The sequence below is a fragment of the Pleurodeles waltl genome, chromosome 5 (assembly GCF_031143425.1).
Source record: "Pleurodeles waltl isolate 20211129_DDA chromosome 5, aPleWal1.hap1.20221129, whole genome shotgun sequence".
NCBI lineage: Eukaryota > Metazoa > Chordata > Amphibia > Caudata > Salamandridae > Pleurodeles > Pleurodeles waltl.
The window spans coordinates 1,055,286,565-1,055,298,715 of NC_090444.1; the positions used below are offsets into that span (position 1 = coordinate 1,055,286,565).

At 39.2% G+C, this 12,151-nt stretch overlaps 1 protein-coding gene across 16 annotated transcripts in view; it reads right to left on the minus strand.

Annotated features, from left to right (window-relative positions):
• Window positions 1-1,715: 1,715 nt before the first annotated feature.
• EYA4 (EYA transcriptional coactivator and phosphatase 4) overlaps window positions 1,716-12,151 on the minus strand; it is a 614,551-nt gene continuing 604,115 nt past the window's right edge. For 13 of the 16 annotated variants that reach the window (XM_069235264.1, XM_069235265.1, XM_069235269.1 and 10 more), the window contains 3 exons: window positions 8,254-8,375; window positions 4,712-4,812; window positions 1,716-2,688 (listed from right to left, as the gene is read on the minus strand). In XM_069235264.1, the coding sequence (XP_069091365.1) occupies window positions 2,608-2,688; window positions 4,712-4,812; window positions 8,254-8,375 (304 nt within the window). In that variant the 3' untranslated portion in view covers window positions 1,716-2,607. Of the gene's footprint in view, window positions 2,689-4,571; window positions 4,673-4,711; window positions 4,813-8,253; window positions 8,376-12,151 lie in introns of all 16 variants that reach the window. The other 3 variants (XM_069235270.1, XM_069235262.1, XM_069235259.1) reach the window with 1 other exon arrangement.

Consider the following 12,151-nt stretch of genomic DNA (forward strand, 5'->3'; position numbering starts at 1 on the left):
GCTATATTGAATAGGCAATGACTAGAATGCCAAATGCGGCCTAGTATTACATCATATGTCCAGGCACATCTCATTCCCTCGGCCTGTCACCTTCATACCTTATGTAGCTTTATCCAGATTTCACAAAGGCCAAAGAGGCTAAAGGATCCCTCGGCACACTCCTCAATTCTCATTCATTTCTCCATCGTGCAACAGTGCACATGATCTACACCCACTGCATGTAACTGTGTACCTCTCTCTGCCACTGGAGATATAGAAAGGCAGAGGGGAGCAGCATGATACCAGGCTCCTGATAACAAATGGAAATATTTCTTGCCTATAACGTGAGTAGCACTTCTTGGTGAAATAGTGAGAATGGATGAAGATTTGCTGCTACTGTTGCTCCCCATTTTCAGCAGAAAAGATGGGGCTACTTAAAGACTTAAAGAGAAAACTTGGGCAGGAGCTGCAGAAAGTAAACATAGCTTTTAATGAGTTTTAGGTACATTGCACTGTGGGCATGGCTTGTGTGAACTAAGAGGAGATAGCAAGCTAATGCACTGAGGATGCAATCGCTAATTCAGGTGATCCCTGAATAAGGAACATCTCTGAGTACATTTAAATCATTTGCAAGTAAAACAGAGTCAGGAAGCCAAGGCAGGTGTGAAGTTGCCATGCCGAATGGGTATGGCTGCATTTTAAAAACATTTGAATACAGCATAGGATCTATGTGGTTTTCAACAGCTTCAATAACAGATTTCTATGAAGAAGCTACACCAAGGAAATCTTACTTTAGCCTGGATATGCCACAATATTTAACATCTCTTCAGCCAGACACACAGAAGATGAAGCTTTAAAAAAACCTATAAACAACTTACAAATGTGAATGTGCTTGTTGTAATTGTTTTAGAGGCATGAACCAGGTCCACAGTGAGTTTAAGCACCCTCTATTCTAAACTGTTTCCCTCCATCAAAGTTTCCCAATTTGATGCAAATCTGAAATAATTAAATACTGCCATTGATTTTGTGCTGGGGGGAGACATGTTTATACATTTCTAATAATAAGTAATATTCTACTAGGATCAACAGCACAAAACCTATAAACAATTAAACCACGTATTCCATTCACTGAGACAGGGTCAGAAACAGAGAAGATATTCCAGAGAAGAGTCATGAGGATTCCATAACTTTCAATCTCATCATCCTGTGTAATAAGACCCTGTGTGATCTGAACGACTAAACAATAAACCATTGATACAATCTTCTTTAATGGTGTTCCAAATTCATGACTTTGGATTTTCATTGGTTTACTCCAATCAGCAAAGTACATTGCAATACTATGGCTGCTCACTGTTTTCTTAAAGAATCGCAATGGGTTTCTTCATAATGGGTGCAGCATGTTTTCATCTATTTGCACAAACGTTTGAGGTGTTCAGGTGCTCTCATGAATGACTTAATAGGAGTCTGCCATTTCCTTCTATTTTTTGTAGAACAAGTTCTCTATGTAGCTTGTATGCTGGGACACACATATATACTTTAGCTGCTGCACCAAAATAGTTTCACATGACCTACCCAACTTAATACATATCAAAGACTTGACACAATATGATCATCAGCATACTTGTTAACAAAGAGTCAAATGAAAGCATAAGATGTACACTGGATAGCAAGTAACATGTGGAAACGTTCTTGGATTAAATGTTTAGTTTTGTTATTTTTAAAGTAAGAGGTACTAATGAAAATTATAGCAAATTTATTTGAATCACTCCGCTTTTTCTGAAGTTTACTATTTGACTCTAGAATAATTATTCAGCTTCCAAATAAAAACACAAACTTTTCTTTATTTATTTTCTTAACTGCAACAAATACTTAATTATTTATGATGCAGTTTTTCCCACCAATAAGTGAACTTGAAATTTGGTCATGACAAAAAAATGATCACGAAAGATTTTTGTATCTACATATTTTAACCAAAATTACATTGCAACACACAAACACTGTCTCTTACTCTTAAGGCACAACACATCATTATACACATTCTGATTGCCAAACGTTTATAAAAGACAATAATGTATACCCATTCCCACCCAAAAAAGGAAAAATTGCATCTATTTCCAAGGTTAGCTGCTAATAAGATCACAGTAAATTATCCATCAATAATTTACACATATTACAGGTCTAGACATGATTGTCATTACACAGTCCGAGTGCATTCCAATTCATATTTTCTGGGTTAGGTAGGATAAAGTCTGATTCAAACCTCAGTGTTGAGAAAATCCCATGATGAGGAATGTTGAACACCACCTTGTCGGTCAGAAAATGAATGCTGATATGCTGGCAGGAGTCCTGTACCAAAGGCTGTTCTCATTCTGCCTAGGGATCGTCCGGTGTGTGCCAGCAACCTCCATGGTTTTTTATTCAATAAAATGTTGCATATGTAAGACCATAGAGTTTCCTTACGTAGCACTAAAATGTTTACTCCTTTCAACAATTTGAAATCTTCTTCATTCAACAGGAGTTCTTCCCTTTTTAAGACAATTCATATGTGTAAAAGCCAGAGGCGTTGAATCACACATAAAAATTCAGTGTACTTGAATTATAAAAAGGATCTCCAACTACAGAACACAGTTACAAATACTCTAGTTCCAGTGCTTGATGTAGAGCCAAGAGGTCTGAATGACTTGATATCCTCCAGAATGGCATGTTGTGCTGTGGTCATCGTGAAGATTGTGGGAAGGGAAAAATAGCAAGTGTCATATCAATACAATGACTCCATTATAGGTCAGCAGCAAGCCCAGTAATGAGTCAAACATTAGAATCTAGATAGATAACAGTTTTGCAAAACAGATCTGAGATTGAATCTTAAATTTAGGAGTCAGATGTATATTCTGATCCATTATATTAACAGGGAAACCTGTAAAATATAAATATTAGGGCACTGTAAAATATTAAGGAACTGAGGTGTAGACTAAATCCTCATTGGGAAGCTTAGGCTCAGGCATTGAACAGAACTGGATTTTTGTAAATGTATTATGAGAATGTTCATATGTTCAATTCAGATCTATTTGCATCCATAATTATTTGTTTACATGGTGTCTTAAACAAACCCCACAACACACAATCATGCAAATCAAGAACTACATCACCCAAGCACTTCTTGCTCAACAAACTACTAGAGCTCTATCCCATCACCAGTAACAAAAAATCTATACCATAGTAAAAGACATGATGTGGAAATGAGAATATGAGACTATGCCAACCTACTTGATAAAAGATTATTGATGAACTCCGACAGTGAACAGAGTTTTGGAAAAAATATTTAATTTACCAGTATAAATGATACAAGTAAAACTTTATAAAAATGGCAAATGTTTGAAATAAAGTAGATGTGTCTTTGCCATTTAGAATGGAAACAGCAGCAGTGTTATAGCTTTTGCAGGACCTGCAGAACGGCATACACTCAATATTTCCTTTTATTATTGCAGCCTGTACAAGCGTAGAACTGTAGAAATGTGTCAAACATCACATTATTTATTTTAAAAATACTCTGTTCTGTTGGGTGTTTCACTGCAACTTGCAGTCTGCAATTCCCAGCCTTATGAAACACCCAATTGTGGCTTCTTATTTGAAGAAGCTGAGAAGCAAACATGTGGCTATGCACAGTGTAGTCTCATTTCCACAGTTTCTTTTTTACTCAACAGAAACAATGTAAATAAAAATTAAGGAACCATTTGGCAGCAGCATTTTACACCTCTTATGTGAAAATGCACTTGCACCTACATCTACTTCACTTCTGCAGGCTGGTGGATTCATTTTGGTATTGACTAATAAAAAAATAATGAACACTGAAATCAGACTCATTTAAACTACGTTGATGTATTAATTCCAAATGTAGCATTACTTTTTTGGGTTCCCAGTGTATATAAATATAATTTATACGTGTATAAACTATACTTTTGGGAAATATATTTAGCAAAATAATTTTAAATGTATACATGGGTATATGTTCATAAATACATACGTACTTACAATGAAGTACATATTTAAAATAGAACCAAATAAAAGGTACTGACAGTGTGCTGCAAGTTATCTACCAAGAATTTGGACCACAGTGACATAAACTCCACCAATAAAAATGACGATTTGCATGTGGGAGGTGTGAGTCACTTAGAAACGTTCATAGTGGTCTGTTTGCAGTGTCCACTCCTGACACAATAATTTGTTTTTCATCTACCACAACATCACTCTCATTGCAAGTATATACATCTTTGTGGTTTACTGGCACCTCTATGGTTTATTGGCGCCTTGTGGACAAAAGTCTGTGTGACTGAAGTTTGCAGAACTCATTTTCTGAATACAGTGATTTCCACTTTTGACATTTGGCAGATATACTGCAATAACAAATGCTGGAATCCAAATGGTCGGGATTTTGAATTCAAAACATAGCTAAAGGCATGCTCTTATTGCTTTCTTTAAGTCTGGTTAACACATTTGCTAGAAGTGGCACTGTGCAAAGCTATAGTAATGCAGACACAAATCAGGCTTGCACTAGTAGCTAAATGTCACACCAACATTTTGTGCGGTTGCTTTACCTTCTTTGCTGCCTGTTCTTCTTCTACACCATCCCCAATTACAACATATACTACTTTTCTGCCAAACCTTTGCATTATTCGCTCAAAGCAACTTTCTTTTCCTGGAAAAAAAATAAGATAACAGTTCAGCGCTCAGTTACCTGGTTAGCAGCATGTTCCTCATCGCGGGCATCTCCAATCACAACATATGTTATGTTGGTGCCAAACCTGGACACTATACGTTCAAAACAGCTTTCTTTTCCTGAAAAAACACAATGGACATTTTATCCTTCAATCACCATAACAAATGCATGTTGTAATCACAAACGTCCGAGTGGAGGTGTCAAGGCACGGGTCATCTTCATGTTCAGGCTACTCGGATAAAGAAACAGATTCCAATTAACAGACCCAGTCTGGAGCTTCAGTTATTATAAACTCAGCACCACTCCCTCTGCAACTGAAGGAATACTCTCAGGGATGTATCACTCACAATACATCCATGATATGCATTCCACATGAAGGTATGAGACACATTTGCAAAACTCATACACAAACCAAGCACGCAATACGCTATTACACTCTAAATTATATTTGAAATAAAATAGCTTTTGTGAAGTCCACTACTGTTCCAGGGTTGCCGCCCGGCACCAGTGGATATTTTCATTACAGCAAAAAATCATTATCTGGAATTGAACATTTTTAGTAACAGGACAGGGCCAGTTTGACATTAACCATCCTTTCTGCAGAGGTTTCGCCAGGTTGATTTTGAGAATTGGAAGTTTCTGACTTAATATGGGGCTACCTGTCCCAATTCAATCTATAACATCTATCTATAAGTTTTCGGTAATCAGGAGAAACATTTTTGTGCAGTGCGAGATATGAAACACTTCTGCACTAGAACTCTCATTATCACGCTTCTTCTTTGTTTCCCATTCATTTACCTTTCCAGTTTCTGACAGTATGATTAGGGTGGCGTGGCCTAGCTTCTTTCCTTGTTCAACTTGGAATTGAACTAACTGTACTTTTAATCTTTGGACAGTGATGCCTTCCAGAGCTTGGGCCGAGTATGCTGACATATAATTGATTATGCTATATTTTGTGGCTACAGTAAAATTTGTGTTGTGTCGCTAACGAAACTCCAAACACTTCGTATTCAATGTATTTTACAAATGTGCCATAAGAGAAAGTTGTTGAGTTCCCCGGGACTTTGAAATAGAGATGCACATCTTCTTTGTGTAGATGGCATCCTAGTTCTCGTGTGGCAGGAGATGACACACTGGATGCATGTTAAATGTAAAGTGAATTAATAAGTGTATTGTGACCCGCATCTACAAAGTGTTGAAGAAGTGCCATTTGCACTAACTTTGCTGATAATGTTGGCAAATATGTTTATTTTGTCAAAAGGAATTTTCAGACCTTTCTTTGCCCAGAAAGTTCTATACACTTACCATACAACAAAATGGTGAGACACCTGACACAGGGATGAGGAAACTGTAATGCCGCCTTTGCTTGATCATATGACTTAGGACAGTGGTTCTTTTACTTACATGGCCCACACTGAATCATTACTGGAATTCGGGGGCCTTGCCTAAGCAATTTCTATTACTTGCATTCCAAAAGAATTCACAACAGCACAGAAATGAGTATTATTCAAACAAACTGGAAAGCTATGAAATATTTTAACAAAAATAGGTAAAGCTCGAAATTGTAATGGGAAAGTTGGAACTTTTCAAAATGTTGTTTTATTATTAAAAGATGATGTGATTTGGTAGACTCGTGCATATCACTGTCTTTTTTGCTAATGCATACTGTCCTTTTGTCAGAGAATTCCAGGCCACAAATCATTCATACTAGATTCTGTGCGTATTAACATGTGTATGCATACTTTATAAATATGCTAATATTGTTTAGTTTTCTAAACTTAGGAAGGCATCACGGACCATCAAGAGCCCAGCAACCACAGATTAAAAGCCGCTGACTTAGGGTAAAGTTCCTATTTTGCTGAGAGGTCATTGGATTGTGGCCAAACTGAAGCTGCTGATCAAGCAGCTCTGTAAATTGCCCAGCCTTACCAACATCAATTGCCTACAAAGAGCAACCCTCTGCAAAAGAGTTGACTCCTTCATGACTTTCATCAGGAAATCCAATAAGCATACCAAAAGTTTAAACCACGGTCTTCCTAAATTCAACTTTAGGAACTGTAACTAAAGATGCGATTGGGGGTGGGGGAAGAGTACAAAACGTGTGAATGCTATGAGAATCTAGAGATGCACAAATAACCAAACGATAATGGACTCTAACAGAGCTGTCACTTTTTAAGCCATTTTTGCCATCTGAGAGAAATCGCATTCCAACTAGTCATCAATATCACTTGAAAATTTCATCTAATGAGAAAAGAAACAGCCCATGATGTTCAACATCAATTTCAAGTTGAATTGAGAATAAGCTTTCTAAGCACTGAAAATGTCTCAATTTTTCCAAGTCATTCAAGTATGAAATTAACTGAATTGATTCGCTGCACTTTTGTAAGACAATACCAACGTGCAGAAATTTGCAGTGTTCAGCCTCCACCAGAAAATGAAATAACTGGAAATGTGGTATTAAGCACTCTGCAGATTTATGTGGGTGACAAAGTGGCGCATTCCGGAGATAATTAATGTAGAAACTATTTTGAGGCCTGTCGTAGGGTACATATTTTGTATTTTTTTTTGGAGGCGTGGAAAAACAGTAAGTAGCACTATACAATTAGCTAGATTTTGGAAAATTATCGAATCCTAATTTTGAACAGCAATAGGTATAAACATGCGCTGGAAAATGTCTCCAAGTGACGACGGGAATGATAAACGGACCCAAAAGGGATTACAATATTCATGCTATTTTTTGGTACGGAGGACATAGGGCTTCATTTCGAGTTTGGAAGGCAGCTCGTTGCTTGCCAGGTTGAAGGGGTGAGCTTTGGGAGGGAGCAGAAGTAATAACCACCAAACTCTAAATAAGCAAATACCTGTTAAGATAATAGATTTAACCATATCTCTAGAAGAGGCACATTCTAACCCCCGCAAGAGAGGAAAGACATGATCTACCAGGGTCGCAAGTCAGAGTAACCAAAGCTGAGCCCTGGCCCGCATGTGCACTGGGCAGGACTGTGATAAGGGTGACAAGGCGAAGCGAAAGTTCAAGTAATAAATACAAACATCTCAACTTATATCCTGTAGAAGAGCTGACACAAGGGGGTTATACTCTTGATGGACATAACACTCAAGCTTATCCAACCCTGACCACCCACCAGCAGGGAACATTTGGGTAAATGGGCACTTTTGATAGTCAAAATGGTTTGAGGTGGAAATCCTAAGAAATTCTTCAGAAAAAAAGAGCGAAATCAAGGAGCATACTTTGCAAAGTACGTGGAAAAAACGGATCAAGTTCCGACAGATCTATGTGTGCAGTGTGATCATACTTAGGATAAAATGCATGGATAAAACCATTTATGCCTATAACTTCGTCACTTCTCTTAACAACGATACTAACAAGGCAAGCCTTCAAAGTCACCATCTCCTGCTGCACACCTTTGAAGAAGAGAATAATGAAGGTGATATAAACCATGGACACGAGAAAACAAAAGGACACATGTTTTGCTTACACTTGTGAAATGTGCTTTGAGACAATGGCAGACAATATTTTCAGTTTAAATATATTTGCATACCTATTTTAGTTGCACTGTAAATATTTTCAATTGGAAACGCGCCACCTAAACTGTACAGCAACACTTTAGCAAGTGCTGGGATGAGTTGTGTTGTTGTTACCAGAACATTTACACAGTTGCTCCTGAAAAGAAAAAATGAACGTAATCAACTTTTGCTGGTCTTGCATTCATTTTGCTGATTATTAAGCCGTTGTCGTTTAATATACTCTGTAATTCTACTTTTATGATTTTACACAGCACTTCCCTGAGTTGTGTTAATTAAAAAAAAAAAAACATCAATAAGTGAATTCAATAAACAGTTCAGAAAACATTTAGAAGTATAACCTCATCTCAGCTTGCAGATGCGTTGTGAGGCTAAAAACACATAAATCACTCGAGAAAAATAACATACTTAATCTATAATGAACATAAAATCACTTTGTTTTTTAAGCTCAAGTACTGTTTCCCTTGGAAACTTTTTAACATGACAGCTCTAGACTGCTTTCATTTAACATCATAAAACAAGTGGTCGTTTCCTAGCACACTGACAGATTACAGAATGTCCTATTCCAATGATGCAAAGTATGTGAAACCTTGGACATGAAATGTACTCATAAGCCTGGGTCCTTTCCGACCCACCACTCTTTATATTAATATTCACAGGGCCAACTGTTCACATCTTAGAAAGCAGACACTGTGCTGAAGGAGCCAGACCCCAAAGCAGCCACTGCTATTCAGGGCCAGCACTTGAATCATCTGTGCTTTCCGAGTAGTCCTACTATTGCAAGCATGTCTTCCTACCAGGATGCTATTCATTACTTGTCCTCAAGCTATCAAATTCTGGCACCAGCCACACCAAATATAAAGTAGCACAAGTATGTAGCATACACGGAATGGGTTGTTCTGGGCAGGGCTGCTGAAAATAGTGATCAACAGCAGTGATTTTCCCAGGTCCGTGCTCACTTTCAACAGAAGTACTGGGAAGAAAAAATGGCCCTTATTATGAGTTTGGTGGGTAAAAAAAAGACCGCACGCCAACTTCCCGCAGTCGGGTTACCGCCTTTGTTGCAGCCCTCCTGCAGCCCCTATAAGGAGTTTCCTGCTGGACAGAGTTTCCGTCGTTGGCCTAGCGAGAAACAGCCCACAACATTGACACCGGCTCGTAATCGAGCCAGCGGCAATGTTGCCATGCATCGGGTGCAACAGCACCCACCGCGCTTTTCACTGTCTGCTGAGCAGAAAGTGAAAAGCACAACGGCACTGTTCATGGGGGCCCCCGGCACCACATCCCCACCAGCTTTTACATGGTGGTGCAACCGCCATGTGAAAGCCGGTGGAGAGGGGACTTGTAATCCCCAGGGCAGTACTGCTTGCAGCGCTGCCCTTGTGGATTAAGACCGCCGGCACCGCCAGGCTGTTGAAAAAGTGGCGGTGCCGGTGGTCCAACCGTGGCTCGTTCGCCACGGTCATAATGTGGAGACTGGACTGCTGTATTGGCAGCAGTCCGACCGCCACCACGAGTCTGGCAGTCCTAGGACCGCTTACTCGTAATGAGGGCCAATGTTCTTGATTCCTTATATGTCCTTCAAAGTGGTGCAGAAGGAGATAGTTATAAAACCTATGCATCTGGACAATGGCACACAGTTTTGTCTGTTCAAAATCTATTCTTAAAACACTGTAAAATATTAGGTACTGAAACAGGCGTGAAGACAGGAATTTCCTGATTTAAGACCAATGGATGACACAGTATATTAGTCTATAAACACAACTGAATAAAGATTAACCTATTGTCACAGTACTCAGCTGCTATCCTTTTATTCAGTCCAGACACTTGATGGCAGTGTCTTTATAGCATAATAAAAACACAATTTTCTCAGTGCAAAACATGTGGGCCAGTTAAACAATCACTGGTTCTACATATTTAACTAAAATGTCTAAGGAAAGCAGAAGCATTAATTCCTGGAGATTCTAAGACTGTAAACTGAGTTTTTTCTACCAATACATCCTTCACTCCTGTTTCATTATTTTACCACTGGTCTCTGTGAAAGAGAAATGCTAAGGCTCTTAACTAAAGCACATGCTAACAAATGCTATACAAAATCACTGAACTTCAGAAACCTTTAGAGCTGGTTCTCGCAGAAGAAATACTGACAATGTGTATATATACACTGTGGACTGACCAAGGTAGGTACTCTTGCTAATGAGATCACACAAGAAGAGATGCAGAAGAAGTGTGGTAATCCAAAGTGGCATCCAGCAAGAACCCATTGTGGCCAAGAAGTGGGGAGACAGACGCCCATACACTACCCCCTCTCCTGCCCCCTCTGGTAGCTTAGTACAAAAGCCTTCAATACTTTTATCTTCAGATTTGGACAACTTTTTGGAAGTCAAAAATCTCCAGTGGTACTAGGGCTCCATGAGGCTGGATACCGTTTTTGAGAGGTCCTTCTAAATAGGATTTGCTACTACGGAGAATAAGTTAGCCGGACCAACAAGCAAAGTCAAACTGACTGGCGATGCAACTTGGGCAATTAGGCTGGCAGGTAGGTCCCAGTCTTTTGTCGGTTCTTCTGGAGTTTTGTGGTGAAAACATTTATTAGCCCCAGGTTTTAGGGTTAGGCAAGAGTGGGGCCAATAACAGCACTTCCAAGGGTCTGGGACCTGGGGGTCACCACTTGAAGAGTTAGGACACACTCCTGCAGAGGCAAGCAGCAGGATTCAAGGCCTCAGGTGCTTGATATGTCTCTGCAGCTCACACCGGAGGCCACCCAACTAGCCTGTGGACTCACTTCTGGTGATCCTCGTAGAAGGAGATGGTGTAGTTCTCCTATAAGCAATAAAGCAGTCTTTAAAGCAGCATGGCAGACCTCTGGTGGCAGGGTAGTCCTTCTGAAGATTTCTACAGGTCAAGGAGTGTACTGAAGAGTTGTTATGAAGATCCAATATTTATACCTGGTGCCAGCCTTTGGGTGTGGTCGATCACACTGTGCTACTCCCACATCTAGTTCTGGAAAGTTCTTCCCTTCCCCCGTCAAGGCTCCAAAAAGTCTGGTGTGACAAAAGGCTAGCATCAGGTTTCTTTGTGTGCGCTGGAGGCAAGCCCTGTGAAGTGTAAGTGGGGCAGGAAACAGATCCACCACCAGTCATCCTAAGAGTATGGCCCATCCTGTCCACATCTAATCCCCTTTGTGCCAATGTCTGGGAGGAATACACAAATCCCAGCAGCACAGCCATTCACAGTCATGTGACCCAGGACACTGAGAGTAGACACAAATACTTAAGACAGGAAAATGCCAACATTCAAAAAGTGGTATTTTTAGAATTGTGACTTAACATCTGGCTTTACCACTAAAGAAGATTTTAAATTACATTATTCGAGTCTAAACATGACCACCATATCTGCACCCAATCAAAACTTAGCAGTTATTAAATGTAATTAGGTAACCCACTATTAGTCAAAGGAGAGATAGGCCTTACAGTAGAAAGAAATTAACTTCAGGAGTTTTTCAGTACCAGGACCTTAAACCAACATGTCCTATTTTTTTTACATACAATGCACCTTTCCCTATGAGCTTCTATGTCCTACCTTATGGGTGACTTACATGAAAGTGGCAAGTGTCTAAAGTACCATTGTCTTAATTATAACTTCAAATCCAACTTCAGCATAAAAGAGAATTTTAAATTACAATTCTTTTAATATGAAACATGACATTTCTACTAGTTCGCAATCGAATGTTAACACTTATTAAATGTATTAAGGTAACCCAATGATACTCTAAAAGAGAGGTAGGCCTGGCAGTAGAGAAAAACAAACTTGTGCGTTTTTCACTACCAGTACAAGTTAAAGCTAAAAAATAAATGTTCTACTTCTTAAATACAGTGCACCCTACCCGCTACACGTTTTAGGGCCTACCTTATG